At 38.5% G+C, this 18,392-nt stretch overlaps 2 protein-coding genes across 2 annotated transcripts; both read left to right on the forward strand.

Annotated features, from left to right (window-relative positions):
* Positions 1-7,414: 7,414 nt before the first annotated feature.
* Positions 7,415-14,946, forward strand: ap1m2 (adaptor related protein complex 1 subunit mu 2). Its single transcript, XM_004567873.4, has 12 exons — positions 7,415-7,649; positions 10,040-10,196; positions 10,331-10,398; positions 10,593-10,723; positions 10,843-10,990; positions 12,016-12,142; positions 12,257-12,399; positions 12,747-12,818; positions 13,210-13,368; positions 13,474-13,599; positions 14,484-14,559; positions 14,677-14,946. The coding sequence occupies exons 1-12, from the start codon at positions 7,608-7,610 to the stop codon at positions 14,700-14,702; spliced, it is 1,275 nt and encodes a 424-aa protein (XP_004567930.1). The 5' UTR covers positions 7,415-7,607; the 3' UTR covers positions 14,703-14,946.
* Positions 14,947-15,350: 404 nt separating this feature from the next.
* cdkn2d (cyclin-dependent kinase inhibitor 2D (p19, inhibits CDK4)) lies at positions 15,351-17,927 on the forward strand. Its single transcript, XM_004567872.5, has 3 exons — positions 15,351-15,509; positions 15,860-16,018; positions 16,962-17,927. The coding sequence occupies exons 2-3, from the start codon at positions 15,878-15,880 to the stop codon at positions 17,313-17,315; spliced, it is 495 nt and encodes a 164-aa protein (XP_004567929.1). The 5' UTR covers positions 15,351-15,509; positions 15,860-15,877; the 3' UTR covers positions 17,316-17,927.
* The last annotated feature ends 465 nt before the right edge of the window (positions 17,928-18,392 follow it).

Genomic DNA, 18,392 nt, shown 5'->3' on the forward strand with positions numbered 1-18,392 from the left:
TCTAATGTCTCCCTTGGCTCATTTTTAAAAAAGAGATAGCATGTATGAATGTGGTGCTGAAGTACTCTAGTCTCAGGAAATGCAGTGCAATAAACTCCATAAACTTCTCACAGGTGAAAAAATAGTGTAACCATTACATTGAGAGCCTCTGTAGTGTAATGGTTTACACATTTCAAGGGAAATATCCCTGGTTCAATTCTGGGATGACGACATCTGCATTGGTCAAGTAATAAAGTTGTTGCTGTAGCTTCAACCAACCTCTTCTGCTCTTCTCCACAAACTTAGCAATAGGTGAAGTTGTGCCAGAAATTTCCATTGTGTTTCAATCTCAGGAGGAGACACAAGTCCCTCGGGGGTTGCATCAGAAACAGTATCCATCTGTGAATAAGAAGAAGCTGACAGTAGGTTTGTAAGTACTACACAGCCCTAGTGTGATGATTAAAATTATATCATACACAACATACCTCATAACACAAGCACCTTCAACCCTGGGGACACTTGTACTTAGACCAAAGAACAACCTGAGCTATTTTTGAAGGTTTCTGAGTGAGGTGTATTAATTAAAGAGGATCCACAATGGACGTATTCACTAATACCATTTTTATAAGGTTGTAATTTGAAGAAAAACCCCTGATGATGAACATAGGGAGACTTATAATAGTCGGGGAAAAAAATCTTTCATCCTCGAGCCCAATTCTTTTTTCAAGTGGACGTTTAAAGCATTTAAATGTGAAGCTGATCACCTGGCTGAATGTTTGCCCTTCACTGCCAGGGCTAATTATTTAACACAACATACAATGGATGTCTGTTGACCCTGTTTTTCTTTTGTTGCCTAGAAATGCTGCCATTACTTTCCAAACACAATAAAATAAGCACACACAGTGTATAATAGTGCTGCAGCTAATAACCATTAAACTCTCATCCAGCAATTCTATTCTTTGTATTTTTCCAGAGAACAATGGGGAACTTTGTGTCCTTAAGCAAACATAAACAAATCATTTTTATCACATTCAAATAAGCGTCATTTCACCTGTTGTTGGGTTTTGTTTTGTTTTTTTTACAGAGAGACATGTGGTTTAAAACACTTAAATAAAGAAAAGCCAATACCCTCTATTCATTACAACAGACAGGGGCAGCTTTTTGATTCGGTTACAGCGCAGCAGAGAATAATGCATCCATGTACTCTAATGCTTATTTTTCACCGGGAACTTAATGGCTGTCCTAATTCTGCAAAGAGTTTACTAATGGGACTTGAGTTGGTGGTTTATATTCTTGTCTTGTCATCTTAATGGACAAAAATTAAGTTTGAAAATAAACTCTTTTTTTTTCATCTCTGTACTGAGAATTTCCGAGTGGAATTGCTCTCTATTTACCCATATGCATATGGATATCCATTAAAGATAAATGGCCAAACGCATTATCCTTAATGCCCTGTGGTCAAGCAGTACACATGCATAATTCAGCCTAAGTCATTAAAGAAAAGGAAAGAAAGTGCAGCACTGTTTGAAGAGTCCAAGATGGCCCGACACACTAATAAACAAGAACAACCAAAACACATCCCCTCATAAATCTAATAACCCTCCTACATAACTCTGGTTCTCCTCTGTGTATTAAAAGGGTGCAGAGAACACTAGTGCTGGTCACTAAGGAAGAGGTGCTGTATCTTTAATAGCAACTAGAATAATTCATCCAACTGATATAGTCCACTTCATGGAAAAATTAAGACACACTGCAAGTATATAAACCAATGACAGAGACCATGAAGACTTGTTAAGTAACAGCCTGATGAAGCCTGCGCCTCTTTCGGCATCTAATTCTATAGTCGGGGAGGAGATGAAAACTGAAAATGACAAAAAGAAATAAAAGATGCAAACTGGAAATATTTAGGAAAACACCATCAGTTTATGACACTATTTGTTCTGTGGTATGAGACTTATTTTTTATTTGTTTTTATCTTATTTAGTTTTTATTTTTGTGTTCAGTTGGCTTAATTTCCAGAGTGTTGTTGGTATTGTTGTGTTGTAAATTTATCGTAAAGAGTTTGTTGATCAGATTAATGAGTGGCTGTGGCACAGTTTGCTGGTAGTGACAGGATAGGCAGGACTTGTCAATACTCAAGAACACCAGGGAAAGACAGAAGCTGGGTGGTCCAGGCAGTGATCCAAGCAGGTGTTGAGGGAACCCACTTGAGCAGAACGGCTGAGATGCGACAGGGTGTGGAGGGGAGCAGACAATGAACCAGGTGATAGGTGTGACTGTCATCAGGCCTAACATTCTTCTAATGACAGAGCCATCGAGGCAGGTAGTCCTCCTGGAGTTGACTGCTCGCTGGGAAGATGGGATGTCAGTGGCATTTGAGAGGAAGAGGGAAGCTTACATTCCTCCCCGAATGAGGTCAGCAGCCAACAGTTTTCCAGAGAGCCACTCTACAGGTCTATCAAGCTACTGGGGATCAGGGAACTGCACAGCAAGATAGCCATCAGGCACATCACTGATGCAGCTGAAAAGACACCAAGATTGTTGTGGACCAAAAGGGTGAACCCACAAGCTACCTTTATACAAGTTGGGACTGGTTACCCCTGACTGAGTTGTCTAGACAAGGGCGGATCATATTGAAAGACCTGAAAAACCAGAGGTTACACCACTAATGATGTGTCTAGGTTGCAGCATAGGGTGTGAGTCAAAACTCAAGTTTCACATCATTGTTACTCTAAGTTTTTAAAACAAGAGGTGCAGTGATCAGCACTGCTGCCTCACAGCAAAAAGATTGTTTAGCGAAAGTTGTGGGGGCTGATAAACTCAGATAAACAGTTTTGTATTTTGTTGCAAAGTGTTGAAGTTAGTAAAAAGGGCCCGTTATCTAATCTAGACTGTAAATTACAGCAAGTCATATACACTCACTCACTTCCTTACTGTATCATTGTGTTGTGAAAGCACTACTCTAAGGTATGCTGAGTAAAAGAGAGTAACAGTCATGCTAACCCATAAGTTCCAATTCATATATGTGGTATACTTCTGTGTTCTGCACAATAAACAATAAAAAAGGTCTTTCTATAAAAGCTAAAAGGTAACATCATGATAGGACAGAAGGAAGTTAAGTGAGTTTTCCTCATAATACTCGGCTGATTTTAACAGAGAAGTAAAGACATGATTAAAACTAAGTCATAAAGGTTTAATTTTATGGACTGTGCATGCAGCACAAGTATTACTCGTGTGATGGTTACCTACTGTACTATCTATCTGTTTGCATATTAGAGGGATGTCTCTTTGCCAGGACACAAAGTAAGCCATCAAAAGATAAATAACATAAATAATTATTGGACTTATTTTAGGACTGTGTTTATGGCATATCATAAAGAGAACTAAAGTGTGATTTGACGTCACGTTTGGGCCCTGCTCGTACGATGGTACATGCTGCATCATCGTCACGTTGACTCACTGGAAAGCTGTGGTATGTTGTCTGTCAAGAACTGGGATCCACATTCCACTTGAAAATTTCCACACCCAACAGTCTCACATCTGCTCGAGGCCAAATGTCATCTCTATATTTTGCACAATTGCTTTTCAGTCAGCTTGTGGTTGCATATTTAAATCAAACGATTTGGCCTGATTGCATGTACGGTAAAACAGCATATCCAGAAAACTAAACCTTATTTTTCCCTCGCCACCAGCATCACTGTTGACACTCGGATAGTTTGCTTGAGAACCATTGTCTGTATACCCAGGAGACAATAGATACCCTTGGGGCTCAGGTGACTAGTGACACCTGTTCCCCGCTATGCTGGCTTTCATCTGCATCTTCTAATCGCCTCACCATTTACATATGTTTGTTGTCTTACGATTGGCCTAGTGGCAAAAAAAAGGGTGGAGCTCAATCTCACACCACTGATTCGTAAGCAAAGGGGAGTGTTTACGAAAACCGGCAGTGGGAGGAGATGGGTGACAGATGGAGGACAGATATTCCCCTGTCAGGTTACCAAACAGAGTACCAAATGTCCCGATGGCAAGGTAACAGCAACAACCTGTTTTGCTTTTGTTTGACGTTGTAGAGGCCAAACGGGTTGGCTATCTCTCGGCTGATACGTGTGCTGTAAAATGGAAAGCTGTTTGTTTTAACACACTGTAAAATGAAGAGGCTCCATTGGATGAGGAGAAAAGTGCAAAGTCAGGTACATCTCTGCTGGACAGTCGACATCCGGTCCAAAGATAGCACTCACAGCCTTTATTTTCAATGATATTAGTTTCACCCCCCGAGCCACCATGCTGAGTTCAACCGCCCTGATCCCAGCAGCCTCCGTTTGCTTTCGCATAGTGTTGACAGTCAAAGTTTTGGTGTTTCCCATAGAATCATGATTTTGTATTACACTTTATCTCACACATCCAAGCTCACTAATGTTTCTAGCACCTGTGGAGAGATAAGGATACAAATCTCGAGTCATTATAAGTAAGAAATTAACTCTTATGCTTAGCTAATGCCTAAATATGGTGAATTATTATTGCTGTGCTGTATATTTACCATGTTCAGGTGAGTTTTACTGGTATCTTGCATAGTACAAAATACTACCCTACTGTATCTGGAGATATCATGGGAGCATCAGTTAAGAAAATTAATTAATATTAATTTTACATTAACATTAATCACAATGATTAAGTGGTTTAATTTGAGTGGTGTTTTGCTGAAATGTCTTACATTTGCTCCTGATTTTAAGTCACATTAAGACAGGTATGATCAAGACCGTTTCTATTTTATATATAAATGAATGGATTTAAAATAATTGAGACTTTAGATATACGCAACAGATATATTTCCAGTGTCATAGTAAGACAAATGTATCAACCCTGTTAAAATTGACGATGACCATTTTCTACTGATGGCACTGTGGAAAACTCTGCACAGCAAATCATGTTAATAACATTAGGGCATTGTGAGTGATTGTTTTGCCATCAAAATGCAGAAAAGGTAGGTGAAAGAGAAGAAAAAAAAATTCTATCCAAATCAAAGAAAACCATTTTTAAGTTTTAATTATTTATTTATTTATTTGTTTGTTTTGTACTCAAAGATAAAAAGCTAGGATCTAAGATTAAATCCCACTTTGGCTACAACATTGCAAATAATATTTAATGCTCTGCTGAATTTTAGATTCTGCAGACATTTCAGGTCAAAACCAACCCTCAGTCATGCTCACTTCCTTAAGCTGACATGGACACAATTTCCAATGGATGCAGATTAAAACATCTGAAGTATTTTAATACAATTAGGAGTGGGAATACTATTGTTTTGTTGTCAAGTGTGTAAGCAGCAGGAAATTATTTTTCTTCTCGTCTGACTATTGCTTCCCTATGTTTGCAGCCGTTTCTGTTCTGCCATTGTCATTTCTGTATAGTTCAGATAACATCAACTAATAAGGGAGAGCCAAACACATACTCTACTCTGCTCATTGCTAAATGTTAAATGAAGACGCAGAGACGCTGGTACCTAAAACGAAAAACATTTCTAGATCTCGAATGGAAAAAGCTGCACAGTGCTAAGAAACTGTAGCGGCACACAATTTTAATTAAAATGCATCATATAAAATGACTAATATCGGCGCACCAGCCTATTCTGAGTCACTTCTACTGTATCTTATATCCTGTGTGAATGCAACATGTCTAAGGTGTGCCTTTCTTTTTTATAGCTAAGATAAAGTAATTTATCATTAGGGAAAAAAAGTGACGAGATAAGAGGAACCAACCCTATATTGTCAAAAGGAGTGGGATACTGGAAACGACTGATCTCCATCTGGTGTCCTGATGCAAATGTTCACACGCGCATGTTATTCTAAGGCAAGCCTCTTTACACACAGATGATAAGTGGAGGCTGAGATCTGAGGCATAATACCATACGGAGAGGCCGAGCTCCCGAAGCATGTGAGCAGAAAAATGTTTGTACAGCCCTGAAGCTAAAGACAGCATGCCACACTCGCAGATCAACGTAGAACAGGATTTAATCTTCGGGGGATTAATAACACCCAACGTGTTGTTTGTCTGCAACACTGCAACTATTTGTTTCTATTGTTCATTTAAAACATAGCTTGATCATTGAAGAAGTACTGACAGGTGTCATTTAAGAGAAGAAATGTCATATTATAAATGTCAATAGTGAATACAGAATGATCAAGCTTAAACAATGAAAGAAATACTGCAAACAAATCAAAGAAGAATAATCTTTAAAAAAGCAACAAGCATAAGCCGAGGTCACCACGTGTCTCAGATATGTTTATATTGGATTTCTGTCTTCATGGGGTTCTTAATAGGGCTCATAAATTTGTGCAATACCTGTCATTCCAAGTATAAGTGCATGTACTACACTAAAAGTAGAGCCAAGGTGTGCTGGAGAATATTTCATCTGATAGGGGGTGAACTGGACTTATGGAGGAATCCAAAAAAGATTTCAACTTGGGCAGGACAAACACTCTAGGCAGAAAGCCCAAGAAGGGTCGAAACAGGTGACAGCGCCGAGCACTGCATCACCAATAAGCTAATAACCAAGTAACTAACGAAGTCTAAAATCCCCAGTGTGTAATACATACTTCAATAGGTGCTGCTTAGATTTTTAGCAAAAAGAAAACAAAAAGTCGTACAACAGGTTTGGCAGCTTTTCTGTTTGTGCTGCTGTAAAAATTTGTATTTACATGTAATATTTATAGACATGGATAGATGTTTTGCATGACTTTTGAATTTTGAGTCTAAAAATTGATCTGTATACTTTTAATTTTATTTTTGGTCTTCTGTTTGAATTTTTCAACTTTCAAAGTACTTTTATTAATATTATCATTATCATTATGAGAAGAAGAAGAAGTATAATAATTTCAGTCTTTATTCAGATTCCCATGAGTTGTTACCGCAGCGATAACTATTCTTCCTGGGGTCCACAGATAAAAACAACACAACACATCCAACCATCGATCTACAGACAATCAACCGATAACTTAAAAACCACAATTACATCAATAAAATACAATAAAATAAAATAACAAGTATTTCTTTTAACTTGTACAACAGTCACACAGCAACAAGAAAATGCTTAAAATAAGAAAATGTTACTTGCGACTTAAGATTTAAGCTAACATCATACCTACCCACAATCTTCACAGGTGAATAATCAGGTGTGCTTAAGAAGTGCTGCTTTTACTGCTTCTGAAAACCCAATTCCAGATATAAGTTTATGACATTATTTTTTAACTTGTAATATGAAGCAGCATTTGGAGGGGGTGATGGGGTGGATCAACGCTGAAAAACCTCTCGATCAACAGAGGTCACGAGGTCACACACTTGTCGCGGTGCCTGCTATGATTTGTCGGTTTGTGGCGCACTCTGGCGGCTAAAGCGGGGAGCACACCCTTCCTGGACTTCATTTACTCAGGTGAGCTAGTTAATGTTTCACCTGCATGCTGTGACGTCACTGGACCTTCAGGAAAAAGACACCGTGGACTCCGCGATCAGCCCGGCCTAAACGGTTCCTGACATTTTCAGGACAAAGCTGCAGCAAAAAGTCTCGAGTTAGGCTTTAAACTCAGTTTCGGCGCTTCGTGAAATCTCACGCTGTTGGTCCTCCGGGTTCAGACACGATGTCCGCCTCCGCTATCTTTGTGCTGGATCTGAAGGGAAAGGTAAGAGCAAAGCTCGAGCTAATTTTAGACAACTGATAATTACTTATTCCTGCCACGCGCGCAGGAATAAGTAACAACCCAGAATTTTTTTGGTGCTCTTTTAATTGTTAAACATTAAACGCGTTGTTAAAAATTTATAACAGACCGTGCGACACACTCTTTCTAATATATTTTTTTTTTTATTTTATTTTACTTTTAGTTTTCTACTTCCGGATACATGGCAATGCAAATTAAGCTTTAAACAATGGAAGCGAAAGCGTGTTGCAGCACATGTAGCCTTCAGGTAGATAGTTTGTGTCACCGTCACGTTTATGTTTACACAGGAGCCTGCATGACTCTGGCATGACAGACAGAACATGTAACTTTACCCTCGAGTTAATGTTTCTCGTGGCTTCATGTTGCGTGTGCGATGCGGTGACATTACTATTTATCTACTCCAACCCAAGCTCAATCCATACATTCTTTTATTTATTTTTTCACCAGCAAGTTTCAAGGTTGGTTGGTTTTGCATGTGTCGTTTCCAAGGCCAGTCGACACTGAGATGGAGAGGGGATGTACCAAATATAGCTCTGTTTTTGGAGGGGTCTGGGTTCTGATTGGTTAAACAAATCATCATCAAAAACTTTTATTTACATTTTTATTCCCCTACACCTAAGGTTCCATCACCAGATAATAATATGTCCTTCTCATGTATGACCTGGGTGAATTAGACTGTTGTTATACATGTCATGACACAATCAGTCCCATCAACAACTAAAAGAAAAATATTTATGGATCCTAACTTTATACAGAGCTATCAAAAATACTATTCTCTTCGAGCTTTCCATTTTTTTTAATACTTTTAAAATGAAGGGGCAAAAAAAGGATGATTATTTCCATTTAGAGTAGATTAGCAACCACTTCAGAATTAGAATCGGAATACTTTACATAATTTCCTTAGAGAGTATTAAAGGACAAAGAAATAAGTAACTAGAAAAAATTTAAAAAGAAAAGAAAAGCAGGAGCAACTGAAACAGGCTGCATGCTGGTGAATTTTTGTCTACTTTATAGCTAGAACTAATAATAATAATAATAATGATGATGATGATGATGATGATAATAATAATAGTCACATTGTAACTAATCATTGTAATTATTGTCTCAGCATCTGTTGTAAAGTGCTGCCATATTGGTGATTAAAAGCATTAATTTTCTGCTATTATTTTACTAATGACTGGTATTTTCTTATATTTAGTGGTTTTGTCTTTTGAAAATGCAGTTTGCCTGTTTGATTTTATTTATCTCATAATCTGATCATTAAAATTTCTTTTCCTGTCTGATCAGTTAAGGGAGGAATATGCAGGTGTCAGGGTTCAAAAGTTTCGACGATATGCTTTTCCCCAGGTGCTTACTTCCATGAAGAATCTTCAATATTTTTGGCTGCTTCCTTTGGAGTCTGCCACAGTGGATCATCTGCCTCTATCTCACCCTATCCAGTAGCATCCTCATCTGTCACACCAACCCTCACCATATCTCCTTTTGCTACATCTATGAACCTTCTCTATTGTCTTCTTTCTGTCTGACAACTGCATATTGAACATCCTTTGCCCTCCAAACCATCTCAGCCTCACCTCTCTAACTTTGCTTCCAAAGTGCTCAGCTTGTCCTGTCCCTCTGATGTTCACATTTCTGCCCATCTTGGTTGTTTGTGTATTTTAACGTATATTAAATGTACATATCATTCCTAAACAGGAATGTGAACGCTGAGTAAGGCCATGTTCCAATTTCTTGTTTACTTTTATTCACACATCAGAATTTTTAGGTTTAAATGTCTAAATGGAAGCCATGTTTAATTAAAGATGGATTAATTTGTGTAAATTTCTGGTAGATAAAGGCTTGGTTTGTTTTGTTTTTTTTAAAGGATATTTATGGATATTTTGGTGTTTTAACAGATTACATGTTTGTATGAGAAATATTATGAATAAGACTCGGAACCTTAAAAAAAGGTCGATGTCTGAGTCTTGTCTTAATGTCTGTGACAAATTTTTATCACTTTGTCCCACTATTAGGGACAAAATGATAATTAATCTGAGAAATTTTTAATTAAAGAGAAAGAAGAGTATTTCTTAAAAATAAAGACAATTTTAATATTTTTCCTCATCAGTGTTGTTTAAAATCTGTGAGCTTAGTTCTTTTTACTGAGAATCACAAGATCAGTTGTTATTATTGTGATTATATCCAATCATTCTCTAATTGCTTTTCCAGTTGAGGGTCTGTTTGAAACTCTGCTACTTTGATATCCATTGTCCTCCAATCATTTAACAGAATGACACTAGAAACCATTCCATAAGTAGTAATTTCTATATTAACAGTTGTCTCGTAACCATGTGCTGGTATGCTTCCTTCTTCAGGTGCTGATTTGTCGGAACTACAAAGGTGATGTGGACATGTCAGAGATAGACCACTTCATGCCTTTGCTCATGCAGCATGAAGAGGAAGGTCTTCTCTGTCCCATAATGTCACACGGCAACGTTCACTTCATGTGGATCAAACACAGCAACCTCTACCGTATCCCTGTCCTAAGTGTTTAATGACATCCTTTGCAGGCAATGACCATTAGCAATCATATGAAAAGATGAGTCCTTGATTTTTACAGCAGTGTTTTTAACTTCATAACATTCCTTGACCTGATCTCGATACAGTTGTTGCTACAACAAACAAGAACTCCAACGCTTCCTTGGTGTATGCCTTTCTCTACAAACTAGTTGAGGTGAGTGATGCCTGGTGTGGTGAATAATGTAAATATTTCCTGTTGCCTGTGCATCCTGGTTCCAAAGAAATGGTTTTGTTGTTTTGGGACATCAGTGAAACATGACAGTCAAAGATGGCTGTAATCCAGAGTAAATTCTGGCAGTTACTCAAATCCTGTCCAGATAATGACGGTGTTTGCATGTCCGTACACAGGTGTTCACAGAGTACTTTAAAGAACTGGAAGAGGAGAGCATTCAGGATAATTTTGTGGTTGTCTATGAGCTGCTGGATGAACTTATGGACTTTGGATTCCCTCAGACTACTGACAGCAAGATACTACAAGAGTGAGAATCTTCAACATGCACACACACACACACACACACACACACACACATTTTTTAAATATATCTTTAAAAGCTAGTCTGGTGTTGCATGACAGCAAATCTTCACCTCTCTGCTGTAGGTACATTACTCAGGAAGGTGCCAAGCTTGAAGTAGCAAAGAGCAAGGTGCCGACAACTGTGACCAATGCTGTGTCCTGGAGGTCAGAGGGTATCAAGTACAAAAAGAACGAGGTCTTCATTGATGTCATCGAGTCCATCAATGTATTGGTAAGATGAAAGGAAGGATTCCTCAATCCATTGGACTTGCATACTAACTATTGGTTTGGTTATGTAACGACTACATTATTGATTCATTTCTGAAGTCTTGTTCAATTCAGTTCTATAGTTAGTCCTATAACTAAGTTAGTTTTAGGACTAACTGCTTATTTACATTTTTGTAAAGGGAGCACTTTAATTACACATTGGATCTGGATGAATGCAATATTCAAATTAAAAAAATCTTTGCTGACATACACATTTCAGGGGTGGATTCAAAGTCACCCCAAAAATTAAGGTTAAAGATTGAAATCACGGGCTGATATAGCTCCCACATTTTGGTACTGTGTCCAGTGGTATCTCCTCCCAGAACTCGAGTAGTCCATGAATTAGCTTTTGGACAGTCTGTAGTGCTGTCAGATGCTCTGATTGGGTTCAGGTCTGGCTTTGATATTCCAGGAAATCATGTCTCATGAGATGAGGCAATGTCCTGCACTACGAGTAACCCAGGGCCCACTGCACCAGTGTAAGGTCTCGCAGGGGGTCTGAGGATTTGGCCAAGTTTGTCCACACAAACAAGGAATTTGACTTGTTCACTTTACTCTTCTACATGCAAAAAAAGTTATGTTTTTTAAATAGGCAGTATATATAAAAAGCAAGAAAAAAAACAAGTCTTAGAGAGTCTTAAAGTCTTAGAAACTATACAAACTGTAAGTGCAAAACGTAGTAGTGCATGTGACCTGAATTTCAACCTGGCACCTAGCAGCATTCAGCATGATGAAGTCTGTTTAGTCCTCCGAGGCTATGGTGTGTAACTGTTACTGATATGTGTAACTGATATTATACTGTGATGTACCCTTAAATTTTAGCAGTGTGTTAGTGAAGCCATTGATGTATTTTGTCAGTTTAAGTGACAAAATACTTTTTGTGACAAAGTCAAAATCCTTTATTTAAATCCGTTTCTTCTCCTTAATAATTGTTCAAATATTTGTCAAAATAACTCATTTTTAAATGATTTAATAATGTCATTTGTTTAGGTGAATGCTAATGGCAGTGTGATGAGCAGTGACATTGTGGGCAGCATCAAGCTAAAAACCATGCTGTCGGGGATGCCCGAACTGCGCCTGGGCCTCAATGATCGAGTGCTTTTTGGCCTCACTGGACGTACGTATGCGACCTCTGTGTACCCATTATCACTGTGTTACCCCAGTCTTAGAGGAAAAACAAGTTGGTGCTGTTTATTTGTACTTTAAGTACTCTGTGTTGATTTATGCTCAGGTGACAAAGGAAAGACAGTGATGATGGAGGACGTGAAGTTCCATCAGTGTGTCCGTCTCTCACGTTTTGAGAGCGATCGAACAATCTCCTTCATTCCTCCAGATGGGGAGTCTGAACTCATGTCCTACCGCATCAATACTCATGTATTGTCCAGCTCACTACTTTATACTCATATGAAATTCAGATATTTGTTGCATTTATTAATCTTTATGTTTTGTGCACTGTAGAAGTTGCTAATAGAATTACTTCCTTGTACTAGTTACATAAATAAATACATAAAAATGACTGAGAAATTCACATGATAAGGAAAAGAAACAGTGTAAAGACTTAAACAGAGTAAGTGAATGAAAGAAAGCAAACTTATGTGAGCGTTACAGTACTATACATTAACACGTGGATTAAATTAACATTTAAACAGAATTATTTGCATGTTAAGTAGATAAAATGTTAAACTTGTGTGTAACTAAACTCTACCTTTTGTCTTTTAAAGGTGAAGCCTTTGATATGGATCGAATCTGTCATAGAGAAATTTTCTCACAGTCGAGTGGAAATTATGGTTAAGGTACTCTACTCAATTATATTTGGGTTTTTTTTTTAACCACAATTACATTTATATCTATGGTTTAACTGTTTAGCCCCAAACCTGCTAGAGACAAACTGTTAGAGCAAAAAGTGATTTCCATTGTTCCATTGTATTTATAGCCTGATTTTCACAGAAACAGTTGCTTCAAAGTGCTCCATATCGTAAGGTAAAGACCCTACAGTATTAGAAAAAAACAAACCAACAATCACACGACTCCCTGTTAACCATCAGTAACTAACTGTCTTTGTTCGGTTTCAAAAACCAATGACGTCCTTACGCTGCCTGTCCAGTGACGGGGCAGTCTCCCTTAAACAACAGGAAAAAGGTGACTTTCATAAGATATCCTACTATAACATTCCTGTATTTGCAGGCAAAGGGACAGTTTAAAAAGCAGTCGGTGGCAAATAACGTAGAAGTGAGGGTCCCTGTCCCCAGTGATGCAGACTCGCCAAAGTTCAAAACCAGCACAGGAAATGCCAAATATGTGCCTGAGAAGAACCTGGTTGTGTGGACCATCAAGTCTTTTCCTGTAAGAAATTCACAACATGTTGTAACTATTGCAGACTGGATTGCAGACTAAAGTTATGCTTTCTTGTGTCTTACACATTTTTACTGTGTGTGTCCATCCATGCAGGGAGGTAAAGAGTTTCTCATGAGAGCTCATTTTGGTTTGCCCAGCGTGGAGAATGAAGAGGCGGAGAGCAAACCTCCCATAACTGTGAAATTTGAAATCCCATACTTCACAGTCTCAGGAATACAGGTGTGTTGGTTTCCTTTAACGTCAAAAAACCCAAGTAGTGTGACTAAACTACAATCAAAGCATCTTTATGGAAAGTCCTGTATACTGTTTTTATTATTTATGCATTATAAAGTTCTAAGTGGTACCCGGGAAGCTTCCTATTCTGCTTATTATACTATGAATAAAGTTCAACACAGCCAGGCTTTCTTTGTCTTACTTGACTTAACAAAACCTAAAACCCCAGTTGGAGATAATGGGTATCATGTTGGCAGTTATCAGCTCTGTTAAGCCGGGCTTTCTGCCTCAACGTCTGTGCTCGCTCATACAAAAAGGTGTGTTTCATGGGTCGTGTGACTTTTCTTCCACACAAAATTACTACTATCCTACTCCAATCAGAGACGTTATCACAATCATACGATAATTACATGGCAATTACAAATCTAAATATAATAATAAAATGCAATATTGCAGGCAATTGTTAATCTAGCAATTACAGAGAAGGTTAAAATAAGCATTTAATTGATTTATCCGTAAGTTTCTTTTGCGATCCTCTTCATTTCTAAGGTGATGACTGGACATTAAACTGGATACATTTAGACTCTAAAGTATTAAATATTAAATGTAAATGGTTCCCCAGTAGAGAATCTATGACGCACTTAAAACATGCTGTAGATAAAAGATCGCACTTTCATCCGGTTTTAAGCAAAACCTCTGAACACGTGATTTAGCCAGGCATAAAGTGAGCCACTTTCCTGGCACAGAAGGCTCTTTAAGCTCAGCATAGCTCACTAACCCATTAATCTCACTTCGTAGTTCACCCCTTTGGTCCAGTATCAATTGGTGTAATGATTGTGGGAAGCTGGACTTTAACTACGCAAATGTGTCTTGCTGCTTTTTTCCACCAGGTGCGGTATATGAAGATTATAGAAAAAAGTGGGTACCAGGCTTTACCGTGGGTCCGCTACATAACACAAAGTGGAGGTATATTAGTAGTCTGTTGGACTTTGGTTCTACCAAGCAGGAAGTGACCTACCCAGATGCAATAACTGAGTCCAATTTTAACCTTTCTAACTCTCTTTATTTATTTTATTTTTTTAGATTACCAGCTGAGGACTAATGTGTAACACCTGTGGAGAAACTTGAATACATTTTCCTCACTTCAAGGACTTCCTAAGGAGCATAAATGATCACTTTAACTAGACTGAAAGAATGTCTTTAAATTTTCACCTGCTCTGTGTAACATTGATCCTTGTGTGTGTTGTTTTGTGTTTTTTAAATCCATGAGCAATTTGATTGTGATGTTCTATTGTGTGAGCACTGCAAATTATTTAATTATTAAATTAATAAAATGATTCACTTAGAACAGTTTGTAATCATTAACCTTGGTGTTAATGAAAAACGTTGTCTTTCTCTTGAGTTTAAAACACCACACAAGGTGGATTTTGCCATCGTATTGTAGTAAGGCTTTGTGCAATCACAGTCGCTAAATTCCGCCCAAAATTAAATGCTTACACCCGCCTTTTTCCACACTTGCCTCTGGAGAAATACACTCGAAGGTTAGAAATCTGAATGAACTGCCTTTGAAGACCTCAACGTATACGAATCGCCCGCTTTCTTAGCCGTGTGCGCCGATTGGTCAAATGCTCCTGTTACCACAGTGACAGCGTAGTAACAGAGTTGTAACTCCTCCCGATTTACCATATATGGAAGCGCAACACCCTCTTGGCGAGCTGCGATTGGCCAGCGTATGTTCTCCCCAATGTTTGTAAATTGTAGTCTGGAGACACCGCTGTATAGCGCTCAGCGCGCAAATGTATTTTGTAATGTTGATAAACGTATGTTGTTTTAATTACTTTTAAAAATTACTGGTTCGTGGAGACAGCGGGGTCGAAAATCTTGGCGACGCGTTGGATATTGTGGAAGTAAACCAGGTAGCTTGAATGCGCTTTCGTTTTGTTTTTTTAGCTCTCTTTTTAACGTTAGCTGTTAGCCGGGAGGCTAGTTGTTTGTGTCTTTCAGTTGACTTGCCTCTGGCGGTAGAGCTTATATTTGTGTTGTTCAGCAGTACGCTTTGTTAAAGCGGCCGGCAGAACTCCGAATAGTAAGCACGGAGTCATATAACATGGCGTCAGCGGGGAACTACGGCTTACGTTAGCCGGATGCTGTAGTAACGTTAGCTGTAGGCGACAATAACCTGCCAGCCTCAGTTTGGGGTTTTTTCTCCCTCTTATCGTGTTTGTTTTGCGTTCCTCGTAACTGTGGTACGTCTCTCTCCGAGCAGGCAGGAAGGCAGACTATAATGGTCCTTAGTCAGATGGATGCCGGCAAAGCTCTGACGGCGGCAGCAGCCAAAGGGAACACCAGCGAGGTGCAGAGGATCCTGGAGGAATGCAGAGTGCATCCTGATACTCCAAATGAGTTTAGCAGGACTGCCCTACAGGTGAGGATCAATTCAAGTGTTCACGTGAGATCTATAAACATATACAGAAGTATTAACAGCCCACATTTCATTTGGTGGACAAACATAGTTCGTCCTACGGTCTGAGAATAATCTCCTTCTCTTTTGTAACGATGGCCTGCGGAAAAATTACCAGCCGCTTCTCTCGAATATGCTTGTAGCGCCATGTTTTTAATGTTAGAATGTCAATAAAGGTGTCTGTAAAGACAGTAAAATTATAAATTATTTAAGTTAAAGCGAAAGCTTCTGCCCCCACAGCCCGTTTAGTTATATGGCCTGTATTTAGCGTTATAGTCATGTTATAAACAGCAGTGAATAGGAGTGATACCTCACACTGGAGTCCACCTAATATGTCCTCAACATTTATAGAGCGACCCCGAACAGGGATGTCGCCTGCAGTTATTGTGTTTATTATTTAATTCACTGTTCAAATTTAGTGAAAACAAAGTGTCCCTCAAAATTTCTCTAAACTCAGGGTGACGAAACTTTGAGTTTGAGATGTTTCATATGTAATAAAATATATTAAAAATCCCTCAAAATTTCAGAAGTGGAACTAAAAAGCTGTTTGATATTTATGCTTTATAACTGACTTCAAGTATTATTTAAGTGCAATAGTTAACATTAACTCATTTTCTTCTAAACCCCCCCCCCCCCCCAAACAAAAAAAAAACAAAAAACAGAAACACTAGATGAATGCAACACACTGGTGTAAAATTTAATGTAGGGCTGCTGTATTGGCATGATTTGTTTTTCCTGCATAGATGTACTAAAGGCCTAACTCTTCCTACTTTGTTTGCTTGTGTTTATTACATTGAAAAAGAATCCGGCTTGATGCAAGACTGTTAAAAAAAAACTCTCAGGGTTGCACACTGGTGTTGAATTTGAGAGTGCACCCTCCTCACCTCTCCTCTAATGTCTTCAACAGGTGATGATGATGGGGAACTCCAAGATTGCCAGCCTGTTGTTAGAAAAAGGAGCCAACCCCAACGTCCAGGACAGGCACGGGATAACGCCTGTCCACGACGCAGCTCGAACAGGCTTCCTTGACACCGTGGAGGTTCTGGTGGAGTACGGCGCCTCAGTAAACATCCCGGACAGGAGTGGCGCGCTTCCTATTCACATCGCCATCCGGGAAGGCCACCGGGATGTTGTGAAGTATTTGGCACCACGGTCCAACCTTAAACACGCCAACGTCAGCGGTCAGACAGCGGTAGACGTGGCCCGAGCTTCAGGCGTGCCGGATATGATTGACTTGCTTTTTTCGCACATTCATAGTTAGCCTGAAAAGTGGGTGTATTTTGCCTAACCCTAACCTCACACTTTGTTTCGCTTCAGTCCTGGTAACTTGATTTTTGTTGCTGTGTAAAGGATTTTTCTTTTCTTTTGTTAACAGTGGCTCAGCATTATTATGTGACAGGACATATTGTCTTGGCAGCTTATTTTCAGTGGATGGGTGGCTATATACTGTAGACACCTCTTTTGCACAGTGCAATTTAGGCACCTTATATGAACATATACATATATATCTGTTTTCCCTATGAATTGGGAGTGCACATTTGTAGATAGTCCCCCCCCGCCCCCAGTGTTTTCTAATTATTTCCTTTGTGTAAGAATTGTAACAGTTGTATGTTGTTGTTTTTTTAATTTACAAAACTTGACATTGTGCACCCTGATTGCTTTGCATAGTTGTGTTTCTATTAATTAGATGTACTTAGAGTTTGAATTTACTCCTATTTATTGTTAAAATAGGATTGAATATTCCTCTTTGTAAATAGCAACCCTTATTGTGATTTGTTGAAATGTTATTTATATAAATACTTTTAAAATCTAAGTGAGATTATTCACTTCACTATTTGAAGAAGAAAGCACAAAATAAAGTGTTGAACTTGAAGTTTTGCTGTCTTTTCATTTTGATTTGGATTCTGTAATTGGCTAGTAAGAGCTACTGCTCTTGGGTTTCTGCTCACTGGGATCACTCAGGTCATCTCAGCTTTTTGTGTGTGTGGGTGTGTGTGAATTTAGGGTGTCATAACAAAAGGCTAAAAAGGAAGTGATTTACTTTTATTTTAATTTCTGAGCTTTAGTGGCCATTGGTCAGAACTGGCCTGGTGGGGTACAATCTGGACCACTGGATGCTGGGTAAATTGGTGAAAACTCCTACTCTGTAATTTTTAACAAAGAGCCATGCTGACCTGGTTCATTGAGTTTGATTGAAACATTTTTTTAATGATAGAAAGTTGAAAAACAGAAATTTTGCTGTAAGTAAATTTATTTTTTGTTCTTAGGCTAGATTTATTTCAGGTTTAATGTTTTAAGGAAGTACTTATTTACACTTAGTTTTTTTTTAAATAGGTTA

This window comes from Maylandia zebra, linkage group LG6 (genome assembly GCF_041146795.1).
Source record: "Maylandia zebra isolate NMK-2024a linkage group LG6, Mzebra_GT3a, whole genome shotgun sequence".
NCBI classification, from domain to species: Eukaryota; Metazoa; Chordata; class Actinopteri; order Cichliformes; family Cichlidae; genus Maylandia; species Maylandia zebra.